The sequence below is a fragment of the Episyrphus balteatus genome, chromosome 3 (genome assembly GCF_945859705.1).
Source record: "Episyrphus balteatus chromosome 3, idEpiBalt1.1, whole genome shotgun sequence".
Classification (NCBI taxonomy): domain Eukaryota; kingdom Metazoa; phylum Arthropoda; class Insecta; order Diptera; family Syrphidae; genus Episyrphus; species Episyrphus balteatus.
In genome coordinates this window covers 119404323-119426528 of record NC_079136.1, presented here as the reverse complement: position 1 = coordinate 119426528, position 22206 = coordinate 119404323, and the positions used below count along the sequence as shown (strand labels likewise).

At 30.9% G+C, this 22206-nt stretch overlaps 1 protein-coding gene and 2 non-coding genes across 4 annotated transcripts in view; 1 reads left to right on the top strand and 2 right to left on the bottom strand.

Moving 5' to 3' along the window:
- The window catches only part of LOC129913376 (serine-rich adhesin for platelets), a 91318-nt gene that overhangs the window by 7585 nt on the left and 61527 nt on the right, over window positions 1-22206 (bottom strand). The window contains exons 3-8 of one of the 2 annotated variants that reach the window (XM_055992002.1): window positions 10875-11339; window positions 6167-6753; window positions 4424-6060; window positions 4219-4359; window positions 3079-3750; window positions 7-126 (exon numbers count right to left, since the gene is read on the bottom strand). In XM_055992002.1, the coding sequence (XP_055847977.1) occupies window positions 7-126; window positions 3079-3750; window positions 4219-4359; window positions 4424-6060; window positions 6167-6753; window positions 10875-11339 (3622 nt within the window). The remainder of the gene's footprint in view (window positions 1-6; window positions 127-3078; window positions 3751-4218; window positions 4360-4423; window positions 6061-6166; window positions 6754-10874; window positions 11340-22206) is intronic. The other variant, XM_055992004.1, reaches the window with a different exon arrangement.
- On the bottom strand, window positions 15102-15266 carry LOC129917413 (U1 spliceosomal RNA). Its single transcript, XR_008772771.1, has one exon. It is a non-coding gene; the product is annotated as a U1 spliceosomal RNA (small nuclear RNA).
- Window positions 21345-21463, top strand: LOC129917419 (U5 spliceosomal RNA). Its single transcript, XR_008772777.1, has one exon. It is a non-coding gene; the product is annotated as a U5 spliceosomal RNA (small nuclear RNA).

Here is a 22206-nt window from a genome sequence, read left to right as displayed (position 1 = left end):
TTTTACCTGCTGCGGAAGTTCGTGGCTTAGCAACTGGTGCCTGCATTCGTATCAGTTCTGGTTTTTTAATTGTTGGCGTCAAAGGGGAGTGCAATTCAATGTTCATTATATTTGACTGAGGAAGTTCTGATGGAAGAAAAATAAATTCTTTAATTTTTGAATGAAATAAATTTTGCTTAAAAGAATAATAATTATTGTTTTTTTTTTTAGCTAAAGAGGGAATTGAGTCTTAAATGTTGGATATTGAAATGGGAAGGAAAAGTAGAAAGTAAGAAAATAATGTTAGTGGGGAATTGAATATTTTTATATCTCAATCTCTGCCTGTTTCGAGACTGTGGTCAAAAGATATTGGCTTTGGAATGAAAGGAAATTGGGGCAAGAAATGTTTGGTTGGGAATATTTCAGGAATCAGAATTGCAAGAGACTTTTGGCTTGTAGCTATGAATAGAGCTTAAAGGGACCTTTCTTTTGATGTCTCACTCGATGGATTTGGAGGAAATTTTTGAAAATGTATTTTTTTTTAAACAAAGGGATAATTTTGATTTTTTCTCGAAAATCCGAAAAAAAGATAAATTTGTAATTTTTTTCCATAAATTGATGGCTCAGTTCATTGTGAACTCGTATCTGTAAACCAAAACTTGTTTGGAGACCATGATCCGAAAATATGTATCTGCTTCCGAAAGTAAAAAAAACAAAATATTTCGATATCAAATAATTCAGCGACCAGATCTCGGAGAAACTTTTGGTTTTCAGCTATTAATAGAGCTTGAAGAGACCTTTCTTTTGATGTCTCACTCAATGGATTTGGAGGAAATTTTTGAAAATGTATTTTTTTAGGCAAGGGGTTAACCTTGATTTTTTTTCGAAAATCCGAAAAAAAATAAATTTGTAATTTTTGTACATAAATTGATAGTCCACTTCATTGTGAACTCGTATTTGTAAACCAAAACTTGTTTCGAGTCTTTGATCCGAATTTAATTTTTAATTTATTTAATGTAATTCAGCAACCAGAACTCGAAGAAACTTTTGGTTTTCAGTTATGAATAGGGTTTAAAGAGACCTTTAATTTGGTATCTCACTCGAAAGCTTTGGAGGAAATTTACAAAAAAAATATTTTTTTGCAAGAATTTTTTTTACGAAAATCAAAAAAAAAGTAATTTTGTTTATCTGAATGCATAGGCTAGTGGAGTAACTAAAGCTCAAAAATTGGCAATATTAGGGAACCCGGCCGAACAGCTTAGACTGTGATGATCTTTTTTTTTCAAACGTCGGTAATTAAAAATACTTTAAAGTCTATAGATTAAAAATTGCCGGTGTTGCCGTTTTGATTTTTTAAATTTATTTGAAGATTTTTGTGAACAAAAACAAATTTTTTCAAAAATTTTTCTTAAATTTCATAAATTAATTGATGCCAAAAGATTGTCTAGGAAATTCAAGAAAAAAAAATGTATGCCAGTGAGGAACAATCTTCCATAGTTCAAGCGATAGATGCAATTTTCTTATTAATTGACTTCAAACACAAAAAAAAATATTTGAACACAACGGCAACACCTACAATATTCAAATATACATTTTTTAATAGCTAGAAGCTTAGTCATATATGTAAAATTAAAATTAAGTTAATTGAATGAACGGCTTTTGAAAGAATGGTAATTGAACTCAGATTTTTGAAAAAAAAAAAATTATTGAAAAAATTTTAACATGTCGTTTTTTAAACTTGGTCGTAATATAAAATGCATTTATTTTCAAATTTTTATGGCCGCATTTATTATGATTTCAAATTATAAAAGGAAATGTCAATATGTATTACGGTTTATGAAAAAAATTAAAAAGTATTTCATTTTCGAAGAACTTTTTTTAATAAAAGTTTTGAAAAAAAATGTAACTTATTTTTTTTTTTTAAGTTCAACATCTAAACATACAATTATTTTTATTCATTTAATAACCCTTACTGTTGAAAGTTAAATAGCAAAAATTTAAAGTTCTTATTTACCACAGTCTTTGAGAAAATTAATTATTTCAATGCAAAAATTCAGTTTTAATAAAAAAAAAACCATTGAAATTGAAGTAATTTTTCATTTTTTTTTTCAAAAGTGTGATATATTTTACCTTTTTTGCTTCGAAATTCAACTGATAATATTTATGGCCAAAAATTTTTTTTAAATAAATTCATATTTAAATTTTTCTAATAACATTTTTTTTTTAAATTCTGAGTTTGAGGACCATTTTTTCAAAAAGTCTTGATTAAATTTAGTGGATTTAAATTTAAGAGATAAGAATGAGCTTCTGGCTTTTTAAAAATGTATTTTAAAATATTGTAGGTGTTGCCGTTGTTTTCAAAATATTTTTTTTGAGGTCAGAATGTTAGAAAATTGCATTTATCGCTTAAACGATGGAAAATTGTCCCTTACTGCCTTTTATATATTTTCCTTAAATTACCTAGAGAATCTTTTGCTATCATTTGTTTTATGAGCAAAAAAAAGCAAAAAAAAATGGTTTTGTTAAAAAAAAAATCAATTTTAATTTAAAAAAACAATACGGCAACATAGGCAATTTTTATTTTATAGACTTTAAAGTATTTTTAATTACCTACGTTTGAAAAAAAAGTCACCAAAATCAGAGCTGTTCGGCCGGGTTCCCTAATAATTTGCTTTAGTTACTCTACTAGGCCTGTGATTATGAACTCAGACCTTTAATTATATCGGCTTCGCTATGTAAGAAAAAATTGTAATTCGCCTGTAAAGCATTCAGATAAAAAAAAATTTGGTTGAAAATATCTCATAAACTTTTGGTTTTCCGTTATGAATAGAGCTTAGAAAGAGCTTTATCTTGATGTCTTTAAAATAAATAAATTTAGCTATTAATATAAATTAGTGTAGCTATAGCGCCCACTTAAAACCTTGGTGCAATCATTATTTTTTTGTGTAGGTACCTTTAGTATAGTGCAGCAAATTTTTCAAAAAAAAATTTTGATTTATTAAAAGAAAAAAAAAAAAAACGATCCATCTCCACCCAAAGGGATGATCTACTCCTTACAACAAACAAACAAACAAAAAATCAGACAAAAATCAATCTTACCTTGATGAATTTTCTTTGCTGTTTGAATTTTCAACTCATTCCGTTTAGCTTTGACACGACTCCAACTACCCGATAATTCGGTAGCGTCAAAACCACCATCATTGTCATTGTCATCTTCATCTTCATCCAAATCGCCAACAAAATAACCCTTAACTTCTTCATCAGCTCTAGCACTATCATCACTATCTAATCCAGCATAATCATACATACGTCTCAATTGTGACAGCTGATGACTAACCGAATTCGAACTCGAACCAACTACTTTAAGTCTTGGCGCTGCAATCGGTTTCATCGTCGGTGTTGTTGTTGTCATTGTTGATGAAGAAGAACTATGAAATTTCTCCGAATGATGATTGTAAGCAGTCTTTAAGTCTCCTCCATTCAATGATGAAGCATTACCAGCCTTAGTTATATGACTTAAGCTTGACACATGCTTTGTTGTAATCGAAGCCATAGCCGTTTCAGCACCACTTGATGTATTCGATGAAATACTCAGTCTTCTCATAGCTTCATCGAATTGATTAGCTGATCGTAAAGTCTTGATTATGAGTGGGGTAGATTTTAGGCTTTCTTCAGTGAGTTGTGGGGAGGAGTGTTGTTTGTTGGTGTTGAGTCCAGAAGTTCCATAAAAGTCTTTTTGAAGTTGTTCATCATAATAGGTCTTTAAGGTACCTGAAATTTTTGTTTTTGGTTTTTTTGATGTGGGTTTTTGACTTGATTTTTTTTACTTTTATAGGGTACAAAAGTGCTTTAATTTTTTGTGCTTAGTATTTTTTTTTAGTTCCAATTAGTCATTATAAGGAAAAATAAGTTCAAGAGTTTTAGTAATTTGTGTCAGTTTTTTTTGTTTAATAGAAGATCAGAATTCATGCATTTTTAGAAAAATTAATTAAAAATATGAAAAAAAGGACGTAGATCATCCCAAACAATACAAAAAAGGACCAAAATCGCTAAATACATATTTCCACTACGAACTTAATATACATATGCCCGCAAAAGGACTATACACAGACAAAACAGCAGGCTAATCTAATGGTTCAAAAACTAAACGAAACATTTAGATTGACTAAAAACTACAAGCAACAACAAAAATACAATTTATAAGTTTTTAAAAATTTCAAAATGTATAATCGAACATACCTGATGTGTCAGTCCATTCGTAGGGTGAATTCGATAGGTTTAGATTGATTTTCGTTGAGTATCCAGTTCCTTCTTTTCGTTCTTCGACAATTCGAACTCGTTCAGCAACCGATTTTGACGAAACTGTAGCTTCTTTAAAGTCTAAAAAAAAAAAACAACGAAAACTAATTTTAGAGAAAGAAAGAGAGAGATAGAAAAAACTAACCTTCTTCAGTTTGATCTCTTTCACCACTAAAACCTCGAGCAGCAGCTACCGGTTTCAATTGAACACCCCAAAGAGCATCCGAACTTTCGATATTCTCCCCCAAATGATATGGTTTCGGTTTAGGTGGTTTATTTTTTAAAATTCCACGAATCGAAATTTCATCTTGATGTTCTGCATCTCCATCTCGACTTTCGGCTGAATCGAAATTTCTTTCCACATTGATTGGTATCGAAACGGTAACATTATTCTTGTCATCGATAACTTCTTCGTCGAGTTCCAAACTATCGAATGTTGCTTTACGTTCATCACCAAAATGTATAACTGGGAGATTATTTTTGTTCGAATCCAGAGAAGAGTTGGCAGCACTGGTGGTAGAACTGGTGGTAGAACTTGTACTGCTGCTACTGCTACTTCGTCTTCTGCGTCGGAAATTATTCGATGGTGGTGGTTTACCATCGGTTTCGACAATATTCACGCGCCCCGATTCAGCAGCAAAATGAACTTCGGTCTTACAGAATTCCACACGTTTTTGACGTCTTGAATTGTCATCACTAAATCCGGAATTCAGAGGTGACGAATCTTTCGAATAGAATCCATTTAAATTGACTGCAGAAGTTTTTCGCAAATTCTCACGAACATATTGACTTTCATCGACGGCAATTGAATGGCGTTTCATTTCGGCCGATTCAGCTTCAGATTGAGGCTGTGTACGATTGCGTAAACGTCTTTGAACCATTGGACGGACTTTACTTTCAGAACTACTGATTTGTTTGGTTTGTTGTTGTTCGCCAAATGTAATTACAGTAGCTCGGCTAATTGCTGAATTAGCTGAATCTGTTGTTGGAGACCAATTACCCAAGTCACTTGATCGTCCTAAGCCACTATCAGTGGAATTTTCGAATCGAAACATACTTTTATCATCTGGCGGTGACATCTTCTCAAAACCATATGACTTTCGACGCAGATGCCATTCAGCTGACGAAGTATCCTTATATTTGACACTTCTCGATTCGAGACTATTTGTAGTGTGAACGGTTCCATTTGATCGGGGTTTATATTGAAATGTTGAATCTGCTGTTGTGTTGGGCGCCACTTTATCTGGAGAATCATCTCGTTCAGCTTCTAATTTCGTTACAAAATCATCTTTATAAAGTGATTCATCACTGAGTTTCTTAAGCTTTCCGCGGATTTCTTTCAATGATTCAGCTGTCAAAAATGAAGCGGTTTTCTTTCGAGCTGTCAATGGTGATGATGTTGCACTACCTCCTCCACCTCCATTTAATATATTATCTAAGGCAACTAAATCGAGATGATTATTTCGCATTGCTGTACTTAATCGACGACCATTTTCTAATTCTTCACGAATTTTCGATACACTAACAGAACTAGCAGGTAGATCAGCGGGACGTGATCGTGATGTCTCTGCGGTCGATGTCGATGGAAACTGAAATGAGCGACGAATTTTAGAAACCCGTCGCCATTCAGCTGGTTCATCATAATCCTCATCACAATTACCACCAATACCATTACTATTGCCGCCACCAACGCCATCTGGATTGACATTTTTTGTTGACAGGTCGTCTGTTGAAATGGAACGCCCTCGCTGAAGTGTCACCGATGATGATGATGATGGTTGCCTGCATATACGCGTGTAATTAAAATAAATAAAGAGAAAACACAATTACTCATTTTGTGAAAAGGTTGAAGTTAGAAACTCCTTATAGCCTAAAATGTCAAACTTACCAAATAGTTTCTCGTTGATTCTGTTGACGATTTGACGACGACGACGATGACAACAAAGTAGTTGACGATGATGAGTGAAGTCGATCATCATTATTGTCGTCAACACCAACAACGCCAACATCGTCGTCTAAATCGCGACTACAGATATCTATGATTCTTCCATTACTACTACCACCGCCGACACTACTGCCACCTACATAAGTATCTGTCATTATTGTGGGCAGATCGTATCGGCTGCTGTCGTAACAAAATGATCCCGAACTGGTAGTCGTAATTTGGCGGCTAGATATTGTTGGAGCAATAGTGCAAGTCGATGACATCGATGATGTTGATGATGATGCCTGTTGCAGGAGTGCTGCTGCTGTCGTCGCTATGGAATCGTTATTTTGTAGTTGTCTTGATGAGGATGAAAGGAATTGATGCTGATGGCGCTGTGGTCGATTAAATGTTGTTTCTGTTGTTGGAGAATTGTTTGTGTTGTTGTTTTTATTGTTATTGATAGATCTGTGTAGGATGGCTTTGTTTTGACTACCACTGTTGCTAAGGTTGCTGCTGTTGGTACCATTTGTTATGCTGGGTGTGCTTTTCTATTGAAATCGAAAAAAAAAAAAAAACAAACAAAAAAGGAAATAAGAATTGAGGTAATGAAATATGGTTAAGGCAAGATAATGTATATGTCAATTAATTAAGAATTTAATTTTCAATTTTGGGATTGGCAAAACGGTTCTTTGTATGTTAAAAAAAGTACTAAAGTTAAGAATTTTCTATCCTTGAAGGTGATCTCAGGTGGCTCTAATTATCTGAGAAAATGCAGAGTTGATACCACTTGATGATTTAAAAACACGGTTTATTTGGTATGCCCCAACTCATTTAAATGATAATTTCTTTGTCAATAATATGGGTAGAAACTTCGTTAAGGTTTTAATATTTTGAAGAAATGTTATTCTTTGTAACTGTGTTTCAAAAATGTTGATATTTTCCGTTCCTCAAAAAAAGGCTAAGAATAAAAAAAAATATTTTGTTAAAATGCTGTTACAACAAATATTTAGAGTGCCCTCATTGATTTTGTATGAATTTAAGAGCCCGTTTTTTGGATTTTATTGCGAATTTTATTTAATTTTAACTATACTGCCCCATTTTTGATGGTGGCTCAAGAAAACACTCTTAATGTTCTACAAGAATTGTTATTGATGTGAACACTGAGGGGGAAAAAAAACGCAAAGTAAAAAATGTAATGTTCAACGTTGATTTAATGTTGAAAAAACTAATATTAAACATCTTTAAATTAAAATTGAATTTTTTTTATTTTTGTTAGACTTCAGTTTTTGTTGCATTTTATCATCCTTGTTTCCAACAGTGAGATAGCACGTTGGTAAAGCATTTGCCTAGTGACCCAAGAGTTGTAGGTTCGATCCCCAGTGGCTGCCAGTTTTTTTTTTCTTTTTGATGCTTTTTTTTTAAAAGTTGAAACAATTTTGATTTAAAGATGTTTTATAACGGCAAACCACTTCTTTTTGATTTTAAAATTTTCGTCTTCAACGCAAAATCATTCCGAAAAATTCGTTGATTTAAAGTTGTTTTTTTTTTCCTCAGTGAAATAAGCAATTTATCTTTTATTCGTCTCCATTAAAAAAGTAGGTACTGTTTCACTAGAATTGGTTCTCTTTTATTTATTCTTTCCTACTGTGTCACTCAGATAACATCAGAAATGGATTTTTTACGATAGAATATTAAAATACCAATCTGTTTATTACCTTAGTTAAAATTTCTTACTTTAACATCAATTTCTGAAATACCCTGTTAATTTTTTTTTTTTTTTGATACTCATAATTTTCATAGCCTTGGAAATTTCCCTTAAAGATGAAAATTTAGGTAATGTCTTTATTTGCTTAGAAGATATTCTTTTTGCAAGCAAAAAGGTTAAAACGGGCCACTGTGTAGCTTCCAAAAAATTGGATATGTTTATGTTTAAGATATGATAAAGTTTCAAGAATAAGCCGCCTTACGCGAAGGATGAAGGAAGAAAACTTTAAAATTTAGAAAATTCCATCTTTTAATAGGGTAAATAGGGGTAAAACAAAATTTCAAAAAATTGGCTATTTTCTAAACGCGACAATGTAAAGAGTTGATTTTTTTTTTAATCAATAGACAATGGTATTGGAAAAATTCTAAAAAAAATTCAAAACCAACCATATTAATAGTTTTCTAAAAATAAAACATGAGGTAGACCTTTGACAAAGTATTGATTATAGGTAGGTGAATTTTTTTTTTGACAATTTGAAAAACGTCATTCGAAAGATAATAAAAAAAAGTTAGGGGTCTGATACGGATTTTTTTTTAAGTCTCTGCGTTTCGAAATATGAATTTTTGAAAAACACCTACTTATTTTGGGGTAATTTTGGGTGAGTTTTTATTTTTTTAAATTTTTTGTAGTATTCAAAAAATCTCAAGCTTATAGAACATGTAGTCTATGACTGTGCGCATACATGTGCAAAAAATTGGTATTTCAAAATGGTTTTTAATTAAATAACGGGAAAAACAAGTTTTTTGGTCCCAAGTTGTTGAACCATACATATTTGTATGGGAAATTTTTAACTTTTACATAAAATTTTTTTTTCTCTCGAGTTAAATCATCTATTTTTAAAATGTTTGTTGATTCTGGCTAGAAAATAGTTCCTTTAAAAGATCACATTCAACTCGAAAGAAAAAAAATTTTATGCAAAAGTTAAAAATTTCCCATACGAATTTGTATGGGGAAAGTATGAACCTAGAGGCACGGGTTAATGACCTCCACGTTTTTTTTGCTAAATTCCCCTTACTTAGGTTCTAAACTTTCGATCTGAGGGGTGTCTAACTTTTTTTCTAGGCATCGCAGAAATAAGATTGAAACGTCATATGAAAGGTGAAATTATAAGCTTTTACATGATATAAAATTTTATAGGTTGCCTAAAAAAATTGATTCAATAGCGTGGGAACATAAAATTATATGTTTTTTTTTTGCTTTTTTTGATGAAAATTGATCGAGTTCAAAAAATTCTAGCTCTTTTTGTAGATGCCTAATAGACATGATCGAGCTGAAGCAATAAGCTTTCGGGTGGTATAAAATTTATTATAGGTTGTTATATCAAAATAAAATGCACGACTGGGTCGCACGATCTTGCTCTTAGAGTTAAAGTTGCTTTAATTTTTAAGACTTTTTATATAAAAATTTGGAAAAAAAAATTCGATTTTTAAAAAAATAAAATAAAATCTGAAATCAAATTGCCCTCCAAAACAAGTATGTAGTTTTGATTGATATGTTAAGATGCATTTTTAGAAAAAAAAAATTTCAAAATCGTTAGAGCCGTTTTTTAAAAAACTAATTTTTTATAAATAATTTTTTCAAAAAAATGTTTTAAAATAAAATTGGTATGCCATTTTGTAGAAATAACGAATCAACATCTAAAAACAAAATTTCAAAAAAATTCAATGTCCCGTTTTCAAAAATTTGATTTTTCAAAAAAAAATTTCAAATTTTTTTTAAAAATCCAAAAATTATTTTTTTGGAAATTTGTTTTTTGGTTTATATTTAAATTCTATTAGGTACTATATATCAAGTTATGCATTCGTACAAAAAAAAAAAGTTGAGATAACATTTTTCCATGACATTTCGATGGTAGAGAATGCCAAAAAAGTGGGTCCCGGAAGTCCGTCTGTCTGTCTGTATAAGGAGCTACAGTCTAAACGGATGGACCGATTAATGTCAAACTTGGTATGTAGCGTTATTTGGCGACTCTCTAGAGGGGTTTTTGGAATTCATTTTTTTGGACCAAAAATAACGGTACTTGTCATATACCGATTTTAGTAAAATTGAAATATCTCAAAAACGGCTCTAACAATTTTGTTTAAAAAATTCAAATGCTAGTTTTAAGTTAAGGTCTATCTTCTAATGAAAAATTTTTTTTTTTAAATCATTATAAAAGGGTACCAAATCCGATTATCTCCAAAACAGCTTATTCGATTTCTACGAAACTTTTTGTGAAGAAGCACTTATAAAATAACAATATAACCCAAAAATAAAATTTCGAAAAAAAAATAATTTTTGGATTAAAAAAAAAATTTGAAATTTTTTTTTTTTTAATTCAAATTTTCAAAAACGGGACATTGAATTTCTTTGAAATTTTGTTTTTAGATGTTGATTAGTGATTTCTACAAAATGGAGTAACAATTTTATTTTTAAACTTTTTTTTCCAAAAAAATATTTATAAAAAATTAGTTTTTTAAAAAAAAGCTCTAACGATTTCTAAAATTTTTTTTCTAAAAATGCATCTTAATATATCAATCAAAACTGCATACCTATTTGTTTTGTGAGGCAATTTGATTTCAGATTTTATTTTATTTTTTTAAAAAATTAATTTTATTTTTTTTCCAAATTTCTACATAAAAAGTCTTAAAAATTTAAGCAACTCTAAATCTAAGAGAAAGTTTGTGCGACCCAGTCGTGCATTTTATTTTTTTAACTCTCCAATATAATATTGCCCGATACAAATTTTTAGCGTGGCAATCAAAATGCTATAAGATATGTACTATATTTATGTACTTACTAATTTTGAAAAAAAAAAAAAAATTGAGAAATGTCTGAATAATTTTGGCAGTGACTGTAGCTACGAATCTTAATATAGATTTGCTATAAAAAATGCGTATCTTTTTCTCTCTCTTTATGACTTACCATTAGATTGCTCAATTTCAAACTTGGCGCCGTACTAAACAAATGCTGTTGCAGTTTGGCATGGTGATTTATATGCAAATTGCTAGCCAAATGATCATCATCTGTTGTAGTTGTTGTTATTGTGTTTAATCCACCACTACCATTATTACTAATGCTATAATCAGCTATTGCTGATGATGTTTCATTTGTTAGACCAAGATTGGCATGAAGTCTTGATGGAAAATATCCACCAGTTGTTGTACTAGCACTAGCATTTAGTGACGTCATTAGAGCAGGACTCGTTGAATTCGACGATGAGGCTGAGGATGATGATGTGGCTGTCCAGCGGGATGATGTTGTTTGAACAGTGTGGGCTCGTATCACCTGCATGGAGCCAGAGGATGTACGAGCCTGCAGCACTTCCAGCTGCTTGCGTTGACTGTGTTGTGTGCCGTTGGGTTGTGAGACGTTCTGTGAATCGACCACCTGGAAATGTTTAAAAGAAAAAAAAAAATGATATAGAATTTAAATATCGAAGGCTTTTTTTGTTCTAAATTAACGACTTTAAGGTTGCAATCAATGTTGTTGACCATTCACCCATTTTTTGAGTGAGTCACCCTTAAAATCACGAAGACTGAAACTGACCACTCTTGTAAAAGGGGCTCTATATCTCGGAGAGGTAAAAGGTATTGTTGTTATAAGTTAGCCTAAATCGATATTTCATTGTTGCACTATCTCGCAAAACAAAGAGGTTGGAGGTTTTTTTTTTTTAAAAGATTTTATAGTTTTTTTTTTTTTTTTAATAAAAATGGGGACATGGAAAACACTATGTTACTCATTGAATTTATTTATCTATAGAAAATTCAGATATAAGAGACGTGCGGCTGTTGCGGTTATTTTGTGTTGTTGTTGCATGTGATTGTGTTCATGTTGTGCTAAATTGCATGAGCAATGACTTAAATATGTTCTCATATTTATAATATCTTTATAGCTTAAAGCAGGTAAGGTATCACTAAGAGAGACTTATACCCCAGATAGGTAAAGTATACAATAACGAAGTGGCTGTGAATAGAATTTATGTGGCATGTCATAATAGGTTGCAACTGGCAACTACTATAACGACATTATATGAGACAATAGAAGTTTTTGTTTTTTTTTACGAAATAAAATAATTATATGTAGTTTTATTTATTCACTGATTTGATGTTAGGTTTTGTTTTTAAGACAAAAGAACTGTATTGATGATTATCTTTGCTTAACTATAGTTGAGTAAAGTAGCAACTTCAAATGGCGAGGTTATAAAAATGGGCTTTTTTACACTTCCAATCACTTTTTTTTTTTAAACCTTACGAGAATGGTTACATTTCTTAGATTCTAAGGTCATTTTCTTTGAGGTAGGTTTACCAGAAACATACGAAAAATGTTGCCTTGATATTGTTTTAATAAATTTTTTCGCAACCGAGAAATTCAATTAAACGGGATCTACTGTATTAATAACATTAAAGAAGGGTGTTTTTGTTTTTCGAAGAGACAGTAAAATCTGTAATTGAATTGATTTGTGTATAACGTCTAAGAACTTAAGTACAAACGTTCATTATGTCATCGAAACAAAAAATAAAATGTAGGTATCATTGGCTTTTTAGGACCTATTACAGATATCCCTGTCTCTTTGAAAAAAAAAACACCCTTTCACAAAAATATTTTGATGAAAACTCTTTATTCTTCCATTCTATCCCAAATGTAACCTTTTTACCAAATTTCATTGGGGTGGCCATAATGAAATTTTAATTTTTTTTTGTTTTCACTCAAAAAAAAAAGAAAATAAAAAACACACTTTTAACCATGATGTTCTTATAGACACTTTTAATTCTTGTTTCAATCTTAAAAGAGTTTCAATAAAGTACCATCGTTATTACTTAGTTTTTTTTTTTCTAAAATACCCACATAATCTCTACACCTAAAAAAAACACCCTTTCGTATGAAAAAAATTTATAGAATTATTTTATTCGTTATTCCCGTGGAAAAGACAACATTTTCAATAAATTTCGTAAGGGTACTTTTTATAGAATTAATTTTATCGGACTTTTCGGGGATTTTTCTTATTTCCCAAAAGAACACCCTATCACCTAAAATATTTGTATAGGATACTTAGATTCTTGATTTCTGTTATAAATGACATATACATATTTGTACCAATTTTCATTAGGGTAACATTTTTTTCATAGTATTTGTGGTAATTCTTAATTTCATCATTTATTAAGAAAAAAAAAAAAACACCCTTTCACTCAAGATAATTTTGTAGACTTTTTATAGATTCTTATAGCAAAAGAAAAGTTTTCACAAAGTTTTAAAAAATTAACAAAATTAATGTATGTCAGCAGTAGTCAGCGATGGCAACTGAGGCATAATTATGTCTTTTAGGCATAATTTTATTAGCGTAGGCATTGAGGCTTATTTGACAAAAAAGCATAATTTTTTCATTCCACTCTTGATTTATGTTTTAAAAGTTTCTTATAATTTTTTGAATATTTAGATAAAAAAAAAACTTAAAATTAATATACTACACATATTTTAAATAAAAGTTGTTCGAAATCAAGGGGCACGGTAGTGCCCAGCCAAGTTCTCTAGCAACTTTGGCACTACACCCTTATTTACAGGAAACAACTCAGGCCATTTTCGACCCCCCTCTAACTTCCACACCAAAGATGCTAGAAATTTCAAACTCGCTACATTTGTTGAGCTAGTCAAAAACAAACACCTCACAAAATTTCAGCCTTTTACGATGAGTAGTTTCTGAGATATAGGGCTTCAAAAATCGCTAAAACCGTAACTGACTGACTGACTCACTCACTCACTCACTGACAGATCATCAAAATTATGGAGAACTTCCCGATATCGTAGAAACTTGAAATTTTACACGGTGATAGGACTCGTGGTGTATACAAAGGAAAAAATCGAAAATTTGAGATTTTCAATTCAGGGGGCGTGACATCCGCCCATTTCCACTGAATTTTCATCAAATATTATTTAGCACTTCTGATTATCGTAGAATCTTGAAATTTAGTGGAATGGTAGAGCTAGAAGTTTATACAAAGAAAAAAATTTAAAGTTTGAGAATTTCAGCCAGGGGGCGTGGCAACCGCCCATATCCGCTGAATTTTCATAAAATATTATAGAGCACTTCTGATTATTGTAGAATCTTGAAATTTGGTGGAATGGTAGAACTGGTAGTTTATACAAAGGAAAAAATTTAAAATTTGAGAATTTCAGCCAGGGGGCGTGGCAACCGCCCATTTTCACTGAATTTTCATCAAATATAGAGATTTTCAATTCTACAGCCATACCTTGCAAAAAGTAGTGAAATCACAACAAAAACATTACTGTTTAAAAAAGAGCCAAGTTCTCCTATGTTGAAATTATGCTAGCACAAAAAGTATTGAGATGTAAAAGTGTACCAAGTTCTAAAGTTTGGGTTCAAATTCGTATCAATAAAATTTGGATTGTTTACTTGGCAATTTTTTAAATAACTTTAAAAATCGGTAATTAAAAGAAAAATTGTCAAGAGAACAATCAAAATTTTATTGATACGAATTTGAACCCAAACTTTAGAACTTGGTACACTTTTACATCTCAATACTTTTTGTGCTAGCATAATTTCAACATAGGAGAACTTGGCTCTTTTTTTAACAGTAATGTTTTTGTTGTGATTTTATTTACAGAATTCGTTTTTACCATATAACTCTTGGTAGTGTTTAATTTTTCGAAGAATTGTGTGCAAAAAGCTATAAAAAGGTCTAAAACGCTTGCAAATATGCTATTATTTCTTATTGGTGAAAAAAATTCTTTTCTAAGAAAATAAGTTGCAGTTTCGTGACAAAAATAAGTAGCATTAATGTATAAGTTAATTAATTAAACATTTCGTTTTGTGTACTTGCACTTTTTATATATAATTTTTCAAACATAAACTCAGAAATCTAAATTGAGGCATAATTTATTTGAAAAGGCATAATTTTTTTTCAAGTGAGGCATAATTTTGAGTGAATGGGTTGGCAACGCTGGCAGTAGTTATAATAGCTTTCTCACACACAACTTAACCCCTTCAAAAACACACCCTTTCACCAAAGAACTTTAAGAATCCATCCTTTGTTCCTGCTTTATCTTAAACCTTCATCCCAAATTTCATCAGTGTATCATGTTTTTCACAAGGTTTCAGTTGAAGTCAAAATTTATTATAAGATTTATTAAATGTCGGGGCGGCGCGAACGCCATCCCCGGCTACCAAAAATTACACGAACGAGTTATTCGCATTAGGAATAATCGCGGAGGTCAACTCAGCCGTAATGTGCAATGGCCAAGCCTCGCTCCGGGGGAACCGCCTTCTTGATCACGGTAACCCCTACGCCAGGTAAGTATGCTTTTTACCGTTATTCCATGATTTCTTATTATATTTTATACTAAAACTAAATGTGAATTATAAAAAAATAGAATACAAAAAAAAAAAACATATAATATTCTGAGTGTACTGTGGCATAATTGAATATAACCAAAAACAGGGATGAAAACAATCATGAATCATATCGAAAATTATTAGTACATGCGCATTAGTATATGGAACGAGGGATGAAGAAATACTGCTTCTGCTCTTTACTGACTTGTGTGGAAAGTGAGTACGAAAAAATATAATCGATACAAAATTGTGTGGACAGAATTTATGAGTAGGTACTACTCTACATTGTGTTTGCTTTTATTATGACAAAATACTCTTGTTGCATATGTTTCTAGAAAGTTTATAAACAAAAATGCAAGAAAAAAAATAATTTAATAATGCTTTGTAGAAACATTTTCACATGAGTCTTGAATGAAATGCAAACTGGTACGAGGAAGACTGCAGAACATGTAGAAGCTCTCGTTATTTTGAGTGATTTGAGTATCAATCTATTATATACAATTAAAGTTTGGTTTTGTGTACGTTCGCTAACCGGCCACACCGACTGACTTATTTTCTTATTTTTTTTTTAAATCAAAGAGGCATAAGAGGAGAAGGTTTAAGGCAAACAAAAATTTAAGATTTTATAGGGTAAATAGGGGTAACAAGACATTGAAAAAAGAGGCTATTTTCTTAACGGTAAGTCGTAAAGAGTTGACTTTTTTTTTAAATGATAGACAAATTTATTCAATAGTTAAAAAAGGTATTGAAAACATTCAAAAAAATTTCAAAACCAAGTTGTGAAGGTTTTTTTGCAGTCATAGACCTTCGACAAAAGACTAATTACAGGTACGCAAAATTTTGCACAGAAATTTGAGTTACACCATGAGAAAGATATTTAAAAAAAAAATTAGAGGTCTAAAACGGATTTTTTTCATAGGCCCTGTATTTTGAAATAACATTTTTTGAAAAACAACCTAATTTTTAGATACATTTTTGAGTAGTCTTTTATTTTTTTAGAATTTTTAAAAGTCTGCAAAAAATCTCAAATTTATAGGAAATATAGGTTTTAGTTATGCGCATGCCTAAGTATTTTGCATAGGCCACTTTTGCTAAACGTTCAAAAGTTAACATTTTTAAACTCATTTTATGAACTTTTCAAGTTTTGATCCTCTTTCTCATTTGAAAATTAACTAATTACAGAGTCGAAAATTAGAAATAAATACAAGAAATGACAGAACGAAGTCCGCCGGGTCAGCTAGTGCTCATATAAATTTAAAACTGACTGTAGCCAAATAAAAAGTTAATTCAATATGGTCACAATTTTTTTCGAGGGCTTGTGGATGAAACGTCCAAATTCAAAGTGTCCAAAACTGTCCAAATCCAATTAAAACCCATGTGCCCATGTTCTGTAAATTTTATCACTGGCAATAAAATTTTTGAATGACTTTGAAATCCATTTTATCTCATCAAAATAATAGAAATTTCGTTCAAAATCATAACTTTTTAATTCATAAATTTTGAATTTGAAAAAAATGCAAGAAAATGGATTTTAGAGACGTTGAAAAAAGTTTATCGCCAGTGATAAAGTTATAGAACAGGGACCCTGTTTCTTCTATGTTAACGAAGTCTCAAAAAACAAATTATTTTCTAAGTAAACTTGAATATTCTTCCAGTTTTCTATAGGTACTATATCCATCGAACATCTATTAATTTGCTGCATGTACCTACTTTTTACCTTAAACTCATAACAAGTTTTCAAGTTCAAGTCATACAAGCAAAAGATACAATTATGATCCTTTAACGAACAATTTATCTGATAGTTTAAGTCGTCATTATCACCAATCAACGTTAGAATGACTCGCTCTTGTATAAACAACACACACATATCCTGTTTTCATCAATCTTTTAAGCCTTGTATTTTCTCTGCTGGCAAAAGCCGGCTTCCAAAGATCAGGTTTTGTATCTATTTTCTATTGTAAGACAGGAAATGATAATTGAATGTGCACAAATGCATCGTGTCTGTGCGTCGTCATCCTTTGCCATCGTTTTGGTTATTCAGGTTTTTGTTAGAAAACCAGCTGATCTTAGTGCATTTAACATCCAATCTTTCTAACAATCACTTCATCTTCACTTTGTTGGGAGACTCTTTATAGTTTGCTAGTTGCTATTTTATTTATTAATAGAAAAAATCCTAGAGGAAGTTCCAGTGCTAATTTATCAAATAGTTTTAAAGTTGGGTGTTTAGCAATTATAAGCGAGTTGGATTTGTTGAGAAAGGGGCAAATTCTATCCATGCGAAAAAGTACCTAGCCAAGATCGTTATCAACATAGTTGTTGCCTTCGTCGTTCTTCGTCATCATCGCATCGTTCATCGTGTCGTTGTCGTCGTGCTAGAATGCCAGAAATAATTGCTTGTTGCGCATGTGACGATGACAAAGAAGATGTGTTGCAGCCTTGTTGCTTTGTCAGCATCCAGACCAAACGCATGGGAAACTCTTTCGGATGCAACGTAAGAGTGTTAAAAAGTGCGTGTTGAATTACACCGCCCCACCTTTAACCAATTAATCGGTGGCGACGAGACTCCAATCCAATCATCCAACAACGACGACGCGACGCGATGTAGCAATATAACCAACAAGCAAGCAAAAGACGCAACAAAAATGACATCTGATTCATTGGTGTGATAATAGCAGCACAACCATCACGGTCGTTCAAGACCTCTGGGCTCTAGGAGAGGGTTTTGATGATGTTAAGTGGTCAACAAATCGTTTAATGACTGTGAGAGACTGGGAGTATTTTTTTCTATTGATTGAACAATATGATAAGAAAAATTGACAAGGTTGACAATTTGTTGTTATTGTTTGTTGATGTGGGAGTCATGATGAAAATAATTATCAAAATTTAGAAAAAATAAAATGCACGACTGGGTCGCACGAACTTGTTCTTAGAGTTAAAGTTGCTTAAATTTTTAAGACTTTTTATATAGAAATTTGAAAAAAAAAAAAATAAAATTCGTTCTTTAAAAAAATAAAATAAAATCTGAAATCAAATTGCCCTCCAAAACAAATATGCAGTTTTGATTGATATATTAAAATGCATTTAAAAAAAAAATTTTCAAAATCGTTAGAGCCGTTTTTAAAAAAACTAATTTTTTATAAATAATTTTTTGAAAAAAAAATGTTTTAAAATAAAATTGGTATGCGATTTTGTAGAAATCACTAATCAACATCTAAAAACAAAATTTCAAAAAAATTCAATGTCCCGTTTTCGAAAATTTGATTTAAAAAAAAAAATTTTCAAATTTTTTTTTAAAATCCAAAAATTATTTTTTTGGAAATTTGTGTTTTGTTTTATATTTAAATTGTATAAATGCTTAATCACAAAAAGTTTCGTTGAAATCGAATAAGCAATTTCGGAGATAATCGGATTTGAAAAAAAAAAACGGTTCTATGGCAGGTACCGTTAATAATGATTTAAAAAAAAAATTTTTTCATTAGAAGATAGACCTTAGCCTAAAACTAACATTTTTTTTAAATAAAATCGTTGGAACTGTTTTCGAGATATTTCAATTTTACTAAAATCGGTATATGACAAGTACCGTTATTTATGGTCCAAAAAAATTTATTCCAAAAACCCCTCTGGAGAGTCGCCAAATAACGTTACATACCAAGTTTGACATTAATCGGTCCATCCGTTTAGGCTGTAGCTTCTTATAGGTACAGACAGACAGACGGACTTCCGGGACCCACTTTTTTGGTATTGTCTACCATCGTAATGTCATGGAAAAATGTTATCTCAACTTTTTTTTTTTTGTACGAATGCATAACTTGATATAATAGTACCTATATCGCAAGTAAAAAAGATTTTTGAAAGATTAAAATAAAAGATAAGAATATTTTGATGGGAATTTCTAAGCAATTTATTGTTTTGTTTTATAATTTATGTTTTTAAACAATAAACTTGGGTTAAAAAACCTCCCGAGGTTTAATTACCTATCAAAATTGCTAGTAATTTACAATACCATAGATATTACAAAATGTAAATCTCTTAAAAAATCTATTAGGCTATTGATTATGTAGTTTAGAAAGGAACTAAGACGTTCACGGGTTTTTATTGCAGGAATCGTTCAATGGGTTATAAAAGAAGATAAAACCGGGGAGTGCTATTAAATGAGAGGGTGGAAACTGAAGATAGGGGTGCAAAAGCCCCCTTTTTGGTTTTTTCAATATACCTCGTAAACCAAGCAAAATTTTGATATATTGCACATATAACTTTTTGTAGAGAATTAGATTTTCTATTGGAATAATATTTTTAAAAATTGAATAGAAAAATTCCATACCAAAATAGTCGAAACAATCAAAAAAAAAATATCAAAAAAATCGATTTTTTGAGTTTTTTTGCTTTTTTATTTGTACATTTTTTTTGGGTTGAGATAGACATAAACGTTGCTCCAAAGAAAAAAAGAAGATTAAATTTCCTTCAAAATGCTGTACTCACTAAATTTTTTCATGGAAAATTAACCGAAGTATGGCCATTTTAATCTAGCTTTTTTTTCGCATTTTTAGTTTTACTCAAGTAAAACAGAAACATTTGAGGGGAAAGTACGATAACTTAAGCACCAAGAACTGATAATGAGATTCTGTAGTGGGGTTAAATACAATCATTGTTTACTATGGGAGGGGGGGGGTCAATGTCCCCCCATTTTGGCGGGAGGGGCAATTTTCTAAAAAAAATACTTAAAATAAAAAAAAATTATTAAAAAACAACGGCAACACTTACAGTTTTGATTGATACTTTTTTCAAAAGCTAAAATTATAAACTTAATATTAATTTTAAAATGAAGTTATTTTAATCAATTATTGTTTTTGATTTTTTAGAAAATTGCCCCTCCCGCCAAAACGGGGGGACATAGACACCCCCTCCCAGAGTAAACAATGATTGTATTTAACCCCTCTACAAAATCTCATTATCAGTTCTTGGTGCTTAAGTTATCGTACTTTCCCCTCAAATGTTTCTGTTTTACTTGAGTAAAACTAAAAATGCGAAAAAAGATAGATTAAAATGGCCATACTTCGGTTAATTTTCAATTAAAAAATTTAGTGAGGACAGCATTTTGAAGGAAATTTAATCTTCTTTTTTTTCTTTGGAGCAATATTTATGTCTATCTCAACCCAAAAAAAATGTACAACTAAAAAAGCAAAAAAACTCAAAAAATCGATTTTTTTGATATTTTTTTTATGATTGTTTCGACTATTTTGGTATGGAAATTTTTTTTTTTCAATTTTTAAAAAACATTATTCCAATAGGAAATTTAATTCTCTACAAAAAGTTATATGTGCAATATATCAAAATTTTGCTTGGTTTACGAGGTATATTGAAAAAACCAAAAAGGGGGCTTTTGCACCCCTATCTTCAGTTTCCACCCTCTCATTTAATAGCACTCCGCGGTTTTATCTTCTTTTATAACCCATTGAACGATTCCTGCAATAAAAACCCGTGAACGTCTAAGTTCCTTATTACCCTGTTTTTTTCGACATAATCAATAGCCTATATCTTCGCATTATTAAAAGAGTTTTTTAAATGTTTTATATCAGTTTTACAGCGAACGGAAGCACTCTTAAACTGCACCTTTTGCAAACTCTAGTCTTTGCGTCTGTGGTCTGTCCCATCTAGCAAATTTCTGGATTAATTCTTTTTCGGTATTACTGGTGTACCGAAAATTTAACATAAAAATACTATGTCCTTTAATAGATTTCTTCTATTTCAATCGTTCGTTTATTTAAAAAAAAGAAGTGAATCACATCTTTTCCAATTGGACTGCAAACAGAAAGTGTCTAATGTTAAATCTACTATACCTACATACAATTACCAACAACGAATACAAACTATCCTCTGACTTTCACTTTCACATTGAAATCGAAAAGCAACCCTTGTTTGTTACCCTTGTTAGTCATTTTCATTATAATATGCTATATGTATATTTTTGTACTTTTACTCTAACATAATTCACATTCATTTATAACTGAAATATTCATATAGCTTCTTGATTTAGGGGTGAATAATTACTCTGGCTTCTCTTCATTGTCGAATAAATCTTTCGCCTTTTACTAAAGATTTCCGTGGAGAGGGGCACTCTAATGAGTCTAAAATGAATTTTTGAGATGCTCTGCGAAAGCGGAGCAATTAATAATTACTTCTGTGTCAATAAGTTAAAAGAGCTTAAGTCAATTTTTATCATTTTTCAGTATAAGCAAATGAAATTTGTGGACATGATTTTTTTGTACTTTTTTTGCGATTACTTTTAAACTGTTGCCGCTAGACTAACAATTTTTTTTTTAGGATACAAGCTTGTTATACCCTTAATTTCCATATGTATATTTTTTCTTGAAAACGTTCGGGACGACCGTTACAATTGAAAAAATATATTACTTTGACTTAAGTTTACAATTTGGCGGACATTTCAAAGAGCAAAACAACTTATGTTACTTAAGCTGTTTTGCAAAATTGGTTTTGGTTCAAGTGCAATTTTTTAAAATGGCTTAAGTCGACATAAGAACACAAATGGTTCACTCGACCACAAGTTTAAAATAGCTTATGTTGACCTAAGCGATGAATATATTTGAATTCAAATTGTCATAAAAGCTTATGTCACGACTTAAGCTGATTTAAAAAAATGTATTCTTTTTAAGATTTGGACGATTTTATTTTAACATATACATAAGCTATTATGCAAATGCAGTTTTTGTCCAAAAAGACTTAAGCTACTATGATTTTTTTTAAATTTAACGGTTTATATTTTGCGTAGAGAAATGAGACCCAGACTAAAACAAAGCTAAACAAAAGGTGAGCATGTTAAGCAAATAAAACCGATTTTCACTTATGTCGACATAAGCTCTTTTAACTTATTACCACAGACTTAAATAT